General features: G+C 38.6%; 1 protein-coding gene across 2 annotated transcripts in view; it reads left to right on the forward strand.

Moving 5' to 3' along the window:
- prim2 (DNA primase subunit 2) overlaps positions 1 to 17,467 on the forward strand; it is a 66,406-nt gene that overhangs the window by 31,717 nt on the left and 17,222 nt on the right. For both annotated transcript variants that reach the window (XM_036574429.1, XM_036574430.1), the window contains exons 9-10: positions 1,194 to 1,266; positions 3,814 to 3,999. In XM_036574429.1, the coding sequence (XP_036430322.1) occupies positions 1,194 to 1,266; positions 3,814 to 3,999 (259 nt within the window). The remainder of the gene's footprint in view (positions 1 to 1,193; positions 1,267 to 3,813; positions 4,000 to 17,467) is intronic.

Here is a 17,467-nt window from a genome sequence, read left to right on the forward strand (position 1 = left end):
TGCTTGTGACTTTGAAACAGATGTGGAAAATAATTGCAGTCAGCTCAGATAATTGCAATGAGGTGATTATGCAATAATTGGGACAGGCCTACCCATATTTTTAATAATAATAATAATTATTATTGTCATTAATGTTGTCCTGATTTTTTTTTATTGTTATTATTCAGTCCTTTGTTTACTTTCTTGCTAGTCTTGTAATGTAAAGTTATGTTTTTTGTCAAATAGAGCACAACAGAAGAGTGAAAAGGCAAATAAATTCAGTTGTTTTCAAAGGTTAGCTTGGTACATGTCCCAAAATAATCAATACCTGTAACTTGTAATTTAAAGAATCATTTCATGTTTAATTAATCTTAGGGTCAGAGCTTTTTGTGGTTTAGCATTATTGGTTTCAGACCTGTGTAATTTGTACCATGGAATGGTACCACACTGGTACAAATCACGGCACTGATCACTTATATACCAGAAAAATTCCCTTCACTAATTGGAGCATGGATGAATTGTAACATCAGCTAATATGGTTTATTATTTACAGTAATTATGTACTTGCTTCTTTTTGATTTTTAGTTATTTCCCCATCAAACTGCAACCACTAAAACATGCATGTCTTTAACAGTGTTCCTGTTAAGAAAGAAAAGTAAGCTTATCTCTCGATGACTGTGGCACTGTTTCTGCAGTTCCTAATTGGGATTTGAAACTGCTTGTTTTTCTCTAGTGAATGTCAGGCAGTGATTATGTTGTGTACTTAATCTCCCAAGTGCTGCGGTTGAGTATCTGAATGTGCCATTTGTCTTTGGTTTTAAGGGAAAATTGCATAAATATTTTTTATGATTGGATTGATTGACCGTCATTGATAGTCAGAGAGAAAAGTGTTTTTATGCTGCTGTGTTTACCAAGATAGAACATTCTTATTTTCTGGGGTTTGAATTGCAAGGCTTGTCAGAATGCTTCAACTGGTGAGTCTAAAAATGGATTCCTGTGGCAGTCTCGCAGCGTATCTGTGACAGTTGGGTCAAATATGTGTAATAAAAAATTATTTTTAGGAGAATTGTTCCTTTAAGAGACATATCTTGGTATATGTTGCTCTGACTCATACATAAATAATCCACCACATAACTGCAATTGTGTAGTTACATGTTAAAATGCTGTAAGCTTTCTTTTCTCTCTCAGCTGTTTTGATTTGTTTTGTGTTGCAGCCATGCCTATGTTGGCCAGGATTACAGCATCCAAAAGAACATTGGGAAGGTTTCCTTGGAGCAGATTGATGCAGTGAGTACTCAATGGGACATGATGCAATTCAAATGGAACAGAAACACTCACATTAGCATATTTGACTCCTCCACCAAGCGGGGCAGTTTTCCATAGATGTAATCTGACACTCCTGGGCACTGATTTCTCCAGCTCATTTTCTTCCAAGTGGCTTTTGACCATTTAATTATTGTAAACATACAATGCTACATATAACAAAATCCCCACATATAACCTCAGTATCTCTAGAGCGCTGCTCTCAGCAGCGTCTTTACTGGCTTAGTGGGATATTGTGCGTGTTGCTTTGGTGGGTATGAGCAGACATTTTGGGCAGGAGAGCTGTCTGCAGATGGAAATGTGTGTTGCCTCCGTATGTATTGTTTCTTTCGCCACCTCTGAGGCGATTGCTGTTCCAATTAAGTGGCCTGTCAGCTCATGCAAATTTTGTCCTTCAGTTTTTACTTTTATTTGGGCACATTAAAATGGAGGCACTGTGTTCTCGTGAAATTAGTGCCTCATTTACAGTGACACCGCAGAATTTAGAATTCAGCAGAGTTTGCAATTGGCTTCCTCTGCATGCAAAGCTGGTCCATGTCTTGTTCCATCTCAGTGTGTCTCTTTCTGCCTCCGTCACACACAACTAGGCACACTCAAGTATGTATTGCATGCTGAATTTACATTATGACAGTGGAGCAGCAATAGAAAATCTACCACCAGCAGTAGCAACGGCAGCGTACTGCAGTGGTCTGCAAACAGTCCATCAAGATGTCAATTTCGTAATAAACCAGATGTTGAATTTTGGTGAAAGCCACGTCATCTCGTTGTTGAGGTCCAGGTGCACCCAGTGTTTATACAAGAGTACAGAGCATCCACTACTTTTTTCCCACCTTTATTATTTGAGACTGATAAACTGCTCTGCTGATAATCAATTTTCACCTGTGATGCTGTCAACATGTCTGCATGCCACCGTCATAACATGTACTAGCTATGAGTCATTTTGGCATCTTTTTAATTATTTATTTTGGATGGAAATATATAAACATAGCATTATATTTTTTGGTTCAGCTCCCTAAAAGGACAGTGAAGTTTGACCTTTTTAACTTTTTGCTGGATTTTAAAAATCTTAAAACCAACAATTAGACCCTTTTTTTCAGTTTTAACATCATGGATTTGTTCTGATTTACAGCTGCACATGGACAGCATATCCACTATATATTATGGCGGCAACTATTGAATATTTTCATGTTCAAAAATGTTATCGAATATTACCTTGAGTATTTGAATATTCTTTTAGAGTAAGAAATGCTTAAGATGTTTCACTTTAATGATTGAGTGAAGTAAGATTGAACACTATTGTTGGCCCTGTTATCAGCACATTGGGAGTACAATCTCCAGTGATGCTATAGCCATCCATAGCTGGGAGTCAAGAGAGTGCAATTAGCCTTGTCCTCTCTGGGTGGGTAGGATGGCCCTTCCTCTCCTCCAATCAATCCAGCGCGATGCTAGTCAGTGCAGGCATCTGCTGACGTGACAGAACTGGCAGTTGGTGTTCTCCTCCAAGCGCTTTCAGCTGTCCAGTGCCATTACGTTAGCGGCAGTTCGAAAGGATGCGTGTGGTAGCCTTCACTCTCCTGGCGCTGGTAGTATCGTGTGATTGCGGAGACCTAACTAGCGGGTGGAACTGGACACAAATAGGGAAGAAAATTAAGAAAAATGCCAAAAAAAAGTTATCAAACTCATTGTTGTGTGAAAGTTTTGTATGATTGCTGGAAGCTTCAGATTTCTGTTTGTTTTTGCTTTTGCCTTTTTAATGAAACTGGAAATACTACAAGGTATTTGACAAACATCATGTGTAGTAACATTAAATGCTAATCGGGGGACCTTGGGAACTCAGAAAGCATGCGGAATAGTGTGTTTTAACCACATTGTCATAAAAGCAGTCACTTCTGAGCAAGGGGGTGACCATGTTTTAGATTCTGTATAGATTGTCTAGTTTTTAGGTTTTTAGAAACCACTTTATACCTGAGTACATGCTAAATCTGCTAAGTCCAGCATGCTGTCATTAATTCTCTGCAATAAATGCAGCCGAGAGCATGCTAGCTAGCAATCCAGAGAAGCTGGAAAGTCAGTTGGGCTGCAGTGGGGAATTAAAACAGACATTAATGCCTCAAATTAGCTCTCCAGTACAGGCAGTTAGGAACAACAGTCACAACAGCTATGACATGAAAAAAGGCTAACCATAATTCACTGTTTGTGTGTGACGTGCAGGCAGATTATATGGCACTGCTACTGTGTGCTACTGGTGACTTGCTAGCGTTTAGCTTTATAAGCAAAACTTTGTTTCCAGTTAGACGATAAAAAGTGATGCTTGGAAGCACAAGGTTTCATAAAACGGGTAAAAGTGTAGAACTGTACTATGTCAGTAGAATTACATTTTTTTTTTAAGGTTAAAATGAACAGTAGTGATGGGTATAGATAGACGCTTAGATCAATTTTTTTAATATATAGCCAGCAGATGGCTTGCTTTACCAGTAATAATGTGTGAATCTCCCTTCATCCCTCCATCAGCTCTCAGCAAAGTCCTTCCCTCTGTGCATGAGGCAGCTCCACAAGGCCTTGAGAGACAACCACCACCTGCGCCACGGCGGCCGCATGCAGTATGGCCTCTTCCTCAAGGGCATCGGCCTCACCCTGGAACAGGCGCTTCAGTTCTGGAGGTCCGAGTTCATCAGAGGCAAAGTGGACGCTGATAAGGTAACTTTTAGCTACCAGTGGAAGTTTGTTCTCATTCTTTGCTCTTGTATATGGAGCTTTTCATTGCTGGCTTGCTTCTGTTCTGTTCTTTTGTTGTGCTGATGTACTTGTTCTCCCTTTTGTCCTTCAATAATTCTCAAGTAATGAAGGTCACTCAGACAGATGAGCGCTCTCATACTGATGGTGATGCTGGAAATAATTTGGTACCCTTCCTTTGTGTCCTTAATTACGAAATTCTGGAGAACGCGCTGTTTTTGAGTCCATGGTACATTTAACAAGAAAATTACGCTCCCAAGCTGAGCCCTCCATTTCTCTCCTCCTCTCGCTCTTCGAGCGAATGTTTATTCCCAATTGCTTCTCAATCAAGGAGACGCTAATGAAATTCACATCCTTACCTGAGAATGCCTGTCCTGTTGGGGACACATTTGAATATAATCAGTTGTCTCTCGAGAGTCAAGTGCTCACATACGGAGTACAGAAATCCCCTCACATTTGTGTAGAATTGCCCTCTGGCTTCTCCAGCTGGCCAGTGACTGAGTTTTAGTTAATTTTTTTTCCTGTTTCCTCTGGAGTCTCTGTCAAGTGTGGCAGGATTCATACATCGTCCGTATCTTAGCACCATGCTGTTCATCGCATGAGGTGGTTTTGTGGGGAAAATGTTAATTGGCAAAGCAGCGCTGATGTAATGATTTTCTGACTTCTGCTGCTTTCGAAGAGGTGGGTGATGCTGTATTGCTTCATGCAATATTCTTAATTTCCCTTTGAATTTATAGTGGACAAATCTATTGACAGACCTTTTTGTAGATGTGAAGGATTGCTGCATTAGTGCCAGAATTACTCTGTGGAGCATCGCTGTACGTTAATGGCTGAGGATTACACAGGCCTTCAGAACCGAGGCACAATGGAAAAGAAATTTGTTTGAATTCTCAGGCAAGATGCAAAGAATTTAACAGTTCAAGGGAACATTACTTATGCCTTCCGAGCAGCGCAATTTGTTTAGCCTATACTTTTCATATACTACATTTGTACTTTAATATTCTGTTGAGCTTGTATAATTTATGGATTAAGGAAACATGATATGGTTTTAGCAGCACAGTGAAAGAAAACAAATACTACAGCAAGGTTGTTTTCTTTTGCCATTTTTCCCCCTGAGCTGTTTTATCTTATAAATGAGCATAATATTCGGCTAAATGCATTATTCATGGTTTAGTGCACACCGACTGCAGCATGTGTATTGAACAATACAGTCCTAGTAATGCTGTGATGGGCTGTTGCTTTCGACTGTGAAGAGAGGTGAATATCTGCACCTGAAGTAATCTAAAACGAATAAACTACACAATAGATCTGTCTATTTCTGCACACACCGCACTTCCCTTCTCCATCTATGAAATGGTGTGCAATTTTCTGTGACAACATTGTAAAGGCAAAAGGGAGACAAATTAAGGTCATTTTCGACAGAATGGAGCATTTCCATTTTGGCGAAAATAAGATGTCACTTTGCGTGACAAAAGCAGTGAATGAAGATCAAGAGGACTGCAAATTTGGAATGTGTTTCCAGGCCCCAGTCAAAAATAAGACAGCAAAATAATCACAAATAGCTGTATTTTCCTAATTTAGAGTGACATCTATAAGTAGCACGGGTACTTTTGAGTTTTGCCATATGGTTTAGCTGGGCGGTAGCAACTTGTTTTTAATGAAATGAATAGAGATCGACCTTTATGGGAATTATGGGCCGATGCAGATATCCAGTATTTTTCATGTACGTATATTCTGCGGCTGATATGTAACCCTTTGTAAAGTAGAAATTGGGTCTGAATCTGAATTATCTGGATTAGCATTACACAGAAATTTAATATTTATTGTTATAGAGTCACAAATACAGTAGAATTATTAGAATGCAGATATTTTAGCACAATAGCCCCGTGTCACCCAAACATTCGGCAGTTCCAGAATACAATAAACACATCAAAAATATTAGTTTGAAGCAACAATCCAATCAAAACGTTTAACAACTTAACAACAGCTTAACTTTAACAACTTATTATAGAAATTGTTTGTTGAACAAACGCTGTTGCTATTGTGTCACCCCTGAACAGCATCCTCATGTGTGCTTTGCGTGAATATTAATGCTTGGGATGTAGGTTCTGAGGGGTGTTCTCAGATGAACTAAACTAGTGCTTCTTTTAAACAGAACTGGATAGTAGAGCTTCATTAAAACAGTTTCAAAGTAAGATAAAATAAAGATGCTGCTGTGGTGTTTCTTAAACAGCATACTAATGTGATACCAAATCATTCAGTCTCTTTAAGGGTGGAATCCACTTTAAAGTTAAAATTAGTGACTAGGCAGAGAGAGGAAATATTCCATCCTACATAAGGAAAGACCCGTGCCCCCGTGAAGTGGAAAAGCAATTACATTTTCTGGAGAAATAGTGTCCTTGAGCTGTGTCAGTATTTAAGCTTGCTAAGCACCCAGTATCATTGCTTCTCTGCGCTACCACCATGCAGACCCCCTTATTGCTGATACTTAAAGTCAGCTGTCCAGGCTAGAAACAGTAGGGCTTAATGTACATATGAATTTTTGAACGTATGCAGTGTAAAGGTGTCTGATCTGACAGACAAAAAAAATTATACATTACTTGGGTTTGCTGATTTGACACCTTATAGTACACCTTATAGTAGATGGTAGCCTATATTTTTCTGTAAAAGCTGCTGAGCTTCAAAATGAGCTATTTTTAATCGAAACACTAAAGATCATACATGAAAACTCGTCATCTTTCACCAAAATTTGCTGTTTTGGGTGATTAACATGCCATTCATGTGAGCTGTGTAGATTTAATAAGTTTTTAATATTGTGAAGGGGGGTCTACAGCTAGCTGAGAATTGTGAGAAAATCCCTCCTCTCCACCAAACGCAGCTGGTGTGGTTATTTTAACAGCAGCTGCTCAAGGTCATTATTCAGCCAACCCACAAATATAGTATTTAATTTTTATTGACCAATCAGATCTAAAATAACATGACTGAAACGTAAAGAGTCACATTTTGTGAGTGGTCAAGTGTTACATTTTAGCACATTCAGATTTTTTTCCTAAGTAGCTTCTGAAAGATGAAGGAGAAGCGTATTATATATGTAAATTATCATTGTTAATAACAAGATGATCAGCATCTAATTTGTTTTTTGTCTGAAATTAATGTAGAACAATAACCACTATGCAAGCTAAACGATTGTCAACAAATTACATGGCCAGTGGCAATCATCAGGGTCCAAGCACTTTTTGGGTCCAGTAGAACACAAATGAGTCTAAATGAATTTTCAGAATGGCCTCTACTTATAAAAGATATGGTCGCAAAAGAAAATGTCTGCAAGATTTTGTACACATTGGTCTTGGTAAAGTAAGCAACTTTTTTTTTTTTTCCCCTTAACAAAAATGTCAGTGTCTTAAAAAAAAAAAAAATTGAAAATTGAAAATGTATGGGCTATAGGCTTGGCGTTGTATTTGCATAGTGGTTGAGCTTGATGAACTAAGTAATTCCACAGGAGTTATCCCTATATTTTAGTCTCAGAATACAAGAATTACATGTTAACTTAAATCCCCAACTGCAGTTTCCCCATACAGAAGTGTTTTCAGTATCAGTCCGATCCAGTATTTTTCAGCCCAGATTCAGTTTCTAGTAATGAGTAATTTTAACTGGTTTTATTCAACTCAAACAAATACATTGAAAAGTTCAGCTGAACAAAAGCAGTATTTTACATCAGGTAAATCTTCATACACTTCAAATCAACTTATGCTCTGTTGCACATTTTACAGTGTAATGATTTGTGCACCCTGTGTTGAACACGGTCTAACTTGCATTCTAAAACATTAAAAAACCCTGTTAGATGAATGAAAGATGCTGAAAATCAAAAACAGAAATATAATTTTATGAATTGTTTCAAATTCCAGTATTTTAATATAGCCATTATGAAAGCACTGTATTTGTGAAATCATCTGACTTTCTTTTTTTTGAATGCAAAAGCTCTCTACTGTGTTTTTAAAAGACAAAAATCCTCAATTGATTTAAATTCCATTATTATGCTCAGACCTCATTTGTATTTGGCTATTTGCTTGTAGCCTAATATAGTCATTATGAAAGCACTATGTGAAATCTCCTTGCTTTCTTTTTTGAATGAATTGTTGTGCAGCTATGTAACCTTCTCTCTTTCCCTTGAGACTTGAGCAGTGCTCTTAAGACCCAGACATTCGCCATGCCCCACAGCTGGCAAGAAACATGCTGCCAGTTCAAAGAGGCTCTTTTGCTTTGACTACTGCTAAGCCACTTTCACAGACTCAAAAGCATTTGGAGGGTGTCTGTTTACCCACACTCCCCTCTCTTAACCCCCATCCATGCCAAAAGTCGGGGAGGGGGGAAAGGGGGAGGGGGAAAACCCACATCCAGACAAACACATTCTGTGAGGGTCATGCACTGCCACTCGCAAGAGTGCCCCATTTCCAGGGTGGCTGCATCCCCTCAGCCTGCCCTCTCAGGTGTAACCCAGTCAGCCCCGCGCTCCAAACGGACTCTATGTTCCGTGCCACAGGCTGGAGTGATGTGCAGCAGGCGGCTGCGGCTCCGTGAGTGATGTATGTGTGGTGTCAGGGACAGCAGACCGCACGAGGGGTCCCATTAACATTCCACTATTGGCAGCAAAAGAGAGCCCCAGCAGCACAGCCCAGTCTGTTCCCAAGCAGTGTACAGATTGAAGATGTGATGGAGACGACATTCTCCGGCTATAACCTGTGCAGTTTTCACTGGAAGATGTTTTTTAGATAATTGCAAAGTAGAGGGGCACCAAACATACATTTTGGATCCCTATTCTGATTTCTTGATAGCTATTTTTATTTATTTATTTATTTATTTTTTAGACTGCATTATAGCATCACTTGTGGTTAAAAAAAGGAAATATTCTGAATTTGACAGCATGCCAAATCTAAACATGTCTACGTCATATTGACATCCTTGCTTTTGTTTTCATACAACTTAAGCAGTCGTACATGTTTGAGCTGTGATATTTAGTTGATAATAAGAACATATATTGCTTAAAACTAAGCCATTCATAAAACCAATCACTATGCACATTATTTAAAACCATCTGTCTTGGCGATTAAAGAGCATGCAAGTTAACATAAATACAGTGAAAAGTAACAAGAATTTCTTTGCCCCCAGCCACTGTTTGTATTTAACCTCCATTACCAGCACGCTTGATTTAACATAGTGAAGCACTGATTAGCCAAACCAGTTACTGGATGATAACTACAAACAGTACTGGGCTGTTTGGAAATGGTTAAGGACCACCTTGACATAATATATATACATACTTATTTATATATATATATATATATATATAATGTGTGTGTGTGTGTGTGTGTGTATGTATACAAACCTATATACATGCACACACTTACCTGTGTTAAAGACTTATTAAAAAAAAAAATTAAGGGTTGCATGTTCAAAAAAAGAAAAAAATCAACGCTTGGATCTCTTGAGGGACAAACATGCTAAGACATTTAGGGGTGGTTGTAGCAGTAGCATTCATGGCTCATGATATCTCATAAAACTGCAACACAAATCTGCCACAATAAAAATAATACCTCTGCAGATTCTGATCTGTGCAGCCCTAGAGTTTATTTCTCTTCCTGGTTTAGCCTTCTTTCTTCCCTGACACATTAAAATATGACACCACTTAGCAGCAGTGCGGTTAAGGATCTTTTCTAGGAAACAGAAGAATCTTTTTGTGCTCACCCATACTGCCTGTCCTTGTGTGTTATTATTGATTGAACAATAAGTTTATTTGGTGTGAATAAATAATGACTGGCTCCATAGCCTCTATTCAACGGCTTGGTTATGACATCTCATAAATATTGCACTCAGTGTAGGTCTCTAAATGCACCTGTTTCATATCAGTGGCTAGAGCCTTGTTCTTTTCTGATTTGCGCTGTAGGCCAGGGATCTGTGGCCTTCTGTGCTCCTCTGTGACTAAAAGGCTAGTGTTAACAGTCATTTTGATTGAGCATGGAAAACGTGAGGTGCTCCAGGTTGAAACTCATTAGACTTGCACACGTCCGCTTTAGAGACTCTTTCTCCTCTGCCCAGGGAAGATTCGCTCGTCGTGTGTTAATATTTTTCATTCTTAACTTTCACCAGGTGAAGGCAGATGACCGATCTGGACACGAATGTATCTGGGCGGTACTCTTCTGTTTTCTTACTCTTCTTTTTAAGTATAACACAGCAGATGCTCGCAACTTGTGGAACAGGTGCTAGTGAGGTCTCTTTAAAATGCAGCGCTAGTGAAGTCAACACAGGAACGAGCTTCTCTCCGCCAGCACTTCACACACTTGGCTGTGTGAGGAGGTCGCATTGCAATAACTGCCCTAAGGCCAGGGTTATACTGCATGACTTTTACCCAGGTTTTAGCCCTGATTGTCAGTGTGGCTGAGTCTGGGCTGGTTGGCTCTAGTCTGTAGATTGTAGAGCTGTCAGAGTCATGTGCGAAGGGGCACACTACTCAATTTCTGTTGAGTAGTACAGACTACTCTATCATGCTCTGATCGTGTTTCAGACTGTTTGGAATTTACACATTTTTATTTTTTATTTTTTTTTTTCCCCCCTTCCTGACTCTAAGCATAATCTACTAGTGTATACTGGTCAGTGACTCAATCTGAATGGGCTCCTCCAGCAGGCAATGAAAACTGACTGCGCAAAAAAAGAAAATATAGGAATTTAAAAAAGAAAAATAGCTAAAAGACAAAGCTTTTTCAATAAATATGTTTAAGGCATGAGCACATTCGAGTGCATGTACATCTAAAACTCTTAATTACCACACTATTTGTACATAACATCTGTACATCCATGACTACTTAAATATGTTTACCTGCTGCTTCTTTAGCTGCTCCATGTTTGTTTATTTGTGAATCACATGAGTTTGAATTGAATTCAGAACCATCAGCCATCTGTGTTTGCACACTGTCGAATTAGACCTCCGCATTTAACCCATCCGTGCAGTGAAACACCCACATACATGCACACTAGTGAACACACACACTAGGGGACAGTGAGCGCACTTCCCCGGAACGGTGGGCAGCCCTGTTCATGACGCCCGGGGAGAAATTGGGGGTTAGGTGCCTTGCTCAAGGGCACTTCAGTCATGGACTGTCAGCTGAGGGGATTGAACTGGCAACCTTCCGGTCACAGGGCGGGTTCCCTAACCTCCAGCCCACGACTTTGGTAAGTTTCATTCAGTTCAGCAACTTAAATGTTGTGTAATATGTGATTCCAAATTGTGTAGTTTGTGATCCTCAATATTTCAGTTGCTTAAAAATATAAATTGTTGCAATTAACAAATTAATTTTCTCTTTTTTCAATGTATACAGCTTTTTAATATACAAGCTTAACGTGTCCAAACTGGCTGATTAGTTATCTGGCTTCCCAACTAATGACAGTGCTCAAATAAACAAACATTACTGGTAACAGGATAGAATAGCAACTGAATTATTATCAAAAAAAAAATGTCAAGAATTATAGAAATCAAGTGATTTGTCTTGCTTACAATAATTGTCATTTGGCACTTGAAAATGAGATCAGTGTAAATATTCAGCATTTAATGGACCCCTATTATAAAGTTGTTCAAGTTCTGCTGTTGCAGGACCTGACAGTCTTGACCGTGTACCTGGCATCATGGATTCTTTGAAATAACAGGCCAATTTGGAGAAGAATATGATGCCTTCAGTGCGTAAATTAGAGCTTGGTGATCATTGGACTTTCTAGCAAGACAGTGATCCCAAGCTCATACATCTGGTTTGACCAAAGCTTGGTTTTAGAGATTGGTTCTGGAATGTGCTTGATTTGTCATCTCAGTCCCTGGTTTTAAATCTCATTGAAAATCTTTGGTTGGATTTAAAGAAAAGTGTGGCAGTGCAGAAACCAATGTATATTAATGAGCTGTAACCTTTTGCACATGAAGAATGAACAAAAATTCCAATAGAGAGTTGTCAGAAGCTTGTGAGCACGGAAATGTTTACTGCAGGTACTTACTTGTATAGAATTCTCTTTAATTTTACCAAAGTACAACTTTTGAGAAGAGATTCGTTGGTGACCCTACAGGGCCCTATTTCCTGAGAGCATTCTCCTCCAGTAACGGTTTAAGAAATTTAATTAATTGGCTAACCCAATCTTTCAATGGCTCAGTCTTTTCTTGTTCTGGATTTCTTATGAAGCATGCATGGCAGGCTGAAGCTTTTAAAGAAGACATGATATCCAGTCAGACAGCAGCATTTTAATCACATCAAAAGGGTGAAGATCACAAAATTGAGAACATAAACTCTCGTAACTCACTGTCATGGTTGTCAAAGGTGGTGAAAGATCATAAAAAAAAGAAACCCAAGAGAGTGTCTTCAGTGCACAGTAACAAGTAGCAATGTTCATATTTATGGTTACATAGTGACATGCAGTTTTCAACTGTACATTACATATTGCATTTCAAGGCAGCCTTCATTCCATAGTGGCTATATGTAAATTACAATGGCCAGATAGACTAGACTGCTTTATAAGGAGTGACAAGTAAATGTATGTATTTGAGAGCATGAAAGGTACAATGAAGTTCTCTTTAATGTAATGATAGGCATCCATCAATTAATACAGGGTACTACTTCTTTTGAATTTTAGATCATATGTTTTCTGTATGTTCTGCAACAACATAATTATGATATTTGACGTGTGATATTTCCTCTACTATTAATATTTGCGGAAGCCCTCCAGGGCGAGAATATCGGCGCTAAGCCGCTTTCTGAAATGCTGAATGAAGTTGGAGAACACTTGTTGAGGCACCTAGGACCACTCCTCCGTGAGGAGGAGTTTCTTGATATTCTTATACTTGATCTTTGCTTGTGAACTGCTCTCTTCAACACACACCACAGATTTTCAGTTGGGTTCAAGTCTGGAAACTGAGAGGGCCATTGCAAAACTTTTTGTTTTGTGTGGATTTTAATGTGTGTTTGGGGTCATTATCTTGCTGAAAGGTCTACAACCTAATTATAGCTTTCTGGCAGTGGCTAACAGATCTTGGTTAAAACCTCTCGTTATTCAGTGCCATTGATTTTCATGAGACTCTGGACCACTAGCAGCAAAACGCCCCAAAGCATCAATGACCCATGCCGTGTTTGACAGTATCAGGTGGCTTTCATTGTGTGCAGATCATTTTTCCATCAAACGTGATGCCAAGCATGGTGTGAATTGTGTCTACTCACTATATCAGTGCCAGTGACATTTTGCAAAATTGAATCACTGCATTTTGTGGCTTGTTCTTACGAAAGGCTACTTTCAAAGAACAGTGATTTTTAAATTTTAAACCTCTCATTATGTTAATAATGTAGCAACTCATTTTTCATTTCACAAATAACACTAACACATGTAAATCTGGACATTATTATTCTATTTAAAGTTATGGCAGGCTGTTTACCGTGTTCTTTAGTGTTCTTCTCTTTCTTACTTACCCCCCACTCCCAAAAAAAAACACAAAAAAGAGGTATGAACTGTAGCTTGAGAATCGATGGATGCAAAGTTCTTTGGTTTTATTTTAAATATATTTTTTTATAAATTTTTATTTATTTATTTAATTCAAATTTTACTTGGTTATTGATTAAGTTACTGACCTTTATGATCATTGAGTGTTGTAATATTTGCGGTAGAGTTGCCAGCTCCTTCAAAGCCGCTTTCATTCCATTCTGTACTTTTAACTTTTGTTCAGTCTCCAGTATAATAGAATATTTTGCAGCTAAAAGAATGTCCCCATGATAAGTCTTTAACGTTTTTGTATGCTTTAAAAAATATCATATATCATTTATATCATTACTTATTGATTTAAATTATGTTCCTGAGGTTCATCAATGTTTAATTGGTCTGAGGTTCATATGATTCTAGTTAAGGACTTTAAAGGAAGTTGGTGATATAATCCTTTTGACTGTCTTCAGGCTTAATCTGTGCTGGCGAAACTAACCTTTATTTTATTTTCTTGGTATATGACAAGTGAAAGTGAAATTCTAGCTTGACTTTTAGATGTTGTCAGAGCTGTAGAGCTTTCTTGATCTTCAGCTATGGCCTGCTGATTAAATATTCTCAGACAATACAGGATAAACATTTCCAGCAAAGTTAATCACTGGCACATCTCTTTCCCTGAAAAATGTGTTTTGTTGAAAGAAAATCAAAACCGTGAATCTAAAGGGATAAACAGAGGAAAAGTTGGTAAGATGGTAAGCAAAGTTCATTGTGTCTTCTTATTACTGGCTTAGTCCTTATTGATCCTCACATTAAAGCTACTTTTTTGGCATTGCAGAGTTTTAGATAATTGCAGAGCAACCAATCTTCAGCTATGCGAAATTATCTCAGAGCTGCTTTGCTCCTTTTAGTATTGGCGTCTTTATCCTGTGCCCAATCACCCGGGATTCACGTTGGGATGGGAGGGGGTTTTGTGGAATTCAGTAGCACTGAGAACATTTGCATGCAAAATATTACATGAAAAGACAAAAAGAATTACAGTGCAATTTAGCATTCTGCCAGTAACCTTTAAGAAGAGTGCATTATTGTTGGCTTATCCACCCATGCAGTGAAGAAGAAGCCTTGAAGGATAGCCATGGAGATCAGGGCTTTGGAGAGTAAAGAATCGCTTCCCCATTCTCAGATAAAACAGAGCACTTTTCATGTTTTCTACCAGCCAGCCAGCCAGCATGCAGTCAGAAAGCTCAAACGTGTTATCACTACTGCTCTGAATGATGCAAATTAAGTCATTAACATTCAAGAAAAACGGAATTTGCAATGTAATGTTCTCAATGCATAATGCAGAGTTTTAGTCTATATTCTGTAGCTGTTGCGTAGTGTGGTCTCTTACTTCCTGCCTGTATTATTTTTATTATTTCATTGTATATCTGTTTCTTTTATTGTGTCACTTGTCCTAGCTCTGTCTTCGCTTGTCCCTCTGGGACAGCAGTGACTGTAATTTATGACAAGAACTTAGCTCCCCTCCCCAGTGTCAGGAAGGTAAGTGGGGTACAAGAAGCTGCGGCTGTGACAAAAGTGGCTGTGCCGTTTCTAATGGCTCCTGTAATTTTTAGCACCCCTCCCCCTCACCAGCTGCCTGTTTAATTAGAGCGCTGGTCCCCCTGAGACTGGAGGCTCCTCTCGCACGCCGCATGGAGAAAATAAGGCCTCCTCCATCATTCGGCCCCTACCTGCTCGCCGTGTTTACTCAGCCAAGTCCGCATGCTCCTCCATGACTTACCGATGCTAATTGACACAGGAGAAAAGAGCCAGTCGAGAATATATGGGTCAGGTTGTGGGAAGGAGAGGAGCTGCATGTATTCAGATAATGAACTAGTTAGGATATTGTTCAAACTGACTACTTTTTTTGCTCCTTTTTTGTGCGTGTTTGTTTAATGTGAGGTTGCAGGGTTAAGGGATAAAAAGATATGTAAATAAATGTTACCCAGTGAATAGATATAAGTCGAATAACAAAGTAGGGCGGGTTCAGCAGAATTGGGACATCAGGGAAAGTAGGATGAGTAAGCTTCATGCTGTATTGCTCTATGATTGACAGGAGCTGATCAAATGAAACCATCATTAATGATTGCACACAAAATTAGAATGCAGAGGGGTGCTTGTCATTCAGCATTTGTTTTCATTGACCTGGCGTAATCGATGTGGGTGTGGTCATAATTTGAAATTGGAGTCTGATTCCACTAAGCACTTGGTTAGCGGACCAGTAAATCAGTATACATTTTTATAGCACTCATAAGTGTATATATAAAAAGAAATTAAACAGTAACAATTTCTCTTGTTTCTTTTTAATGAGTGATTGGTTGACTAATTATAAGCAATACATATTTGATAGTGGGGGGTTGTGGTATGTTATGATCATTTAGCATACTTTTAAGAGCTAATGGAATAATTATCAATGTTTTTAAAACCAAGATGAGTCATAATGGGCATAATTATGCATGCATATTGATACTAAAATTACCTGATGCCTCTGTGTGGTGTGGTGTACAGAAGCCTGCAGGCATCAACATGGAACAAGTTTATATCATACTTTTTAGGCCTAACAGCTTTAAAATAATAGGCTATTATGCAAAGTCATGTAGATCTAATTTAGCTGCATTCTAGTATTTTATCACTTTTAGCAAATTGTCACCTAAACCAGAACAGTCAAGAAGAGGCAGAGAAGATGACAAGAAACGACTGCATAGAAAAAGAGAGAGGGTTGAAACTTAGAGATGGATAAATAGACAAGATGAAATAAAGGGAAGAGGGTACATAATGAGAGGAGTGTGGTAAAGAGAGAGCAGAGGAAGCCTTGGCTGCAGTTTGTCACCAAAGCATGAAAAGTGCTGTGCAATTCAAAGGAAATTGTTTTAAAATATTTGACCAGTTCAGTTTACGATTGTTACTCATTTAGCCCAATGTGATCAAATGTGTTGTTCCTCTACATGAGGTTTTACTGTATTTGTATAGTAAATACAGTATAGTGTCCCACTTTTGCACCAACCTGTTTCATTTCACCTGAAAACGAAACAGCTGAAATGGGAAAAATAGTTCCTGAGTTCCAGAGCCTATAATATACCAATAAACATTATATTGAGTACAGTTTTAACGTGCTTGCATTAAGGAGGCATGTGACAACCATCATAACTAATCAGCGTCCCCTGATGCAGTTACTAAAGTGTCTCACTTTTGCTTACTCTTTTAAGGACCAGGAAAAAGTCTAGTAGGAAGTTCTTAACCATACACTGAATTAAAATGGACTGCTCACTTGTGCCTCATTTGTCAAATAAAATGAAACGTTCCTATATTTGAGTTCAAATATATGAAAATCTCGAGTGAGGTTTAAGCTCTCTGAAGCAAGATCAAAGCTCTATAAGCAATAGATCAGAGCAGCCTTGGTGATAAAGTTCAGCAGTATGGAAAGGGCATGATCATGATGATGGATTATCATACTCAGCCTTCCGTTTACTGCTATTACCATTTATAGTAAAAGGCGCAACTAAGAGCTATAGGCAAGATGGCAGCCAAAAGGAAAAAAAAATAAAGAAGAAAGATGGATGCATATGCATGGTTTAACTGCTGGTTAGAGTTTTAATGGTTCCCAGCCGCAGTGTTGTATTGCCTGGAAGGTTAGCACTAGCATACATAGTTCAGGGCAAATATGCTTTTATTACCCAGTTTAATACTCTGTCCTTTAGCACAAGTACTGTGTTAATGCATTCTACAAATTTCAGACACTGATTCATTTCTGATTAAAGTGGAATTTTTACATTTTCTTAGTGCTCAGTGACATGAAATGACACTTATTAAATTGCGTAGACCAGGAGTCGGCAACCCAATCATTAAGAGCCATTTTGTCTTTTCAACAAAAATCAAGCCACCCTGGGAGCCACAACATTGTTTG

This window comes from Colossoma macropomum, unplaced genomic scaffold, assembly GCF_904425465.1.
Source record: "Colossoma macropomum unplaced genomic scaffold, Colossoma_macropomum, whole genome shotgun sequence".
Taxonomy (NCBI): Eukaryota; Metazoa; Chordata; class Actinopteri; order Characiformes; family Serrasalmidae; genus Colossoma; species Colossoma macropomum.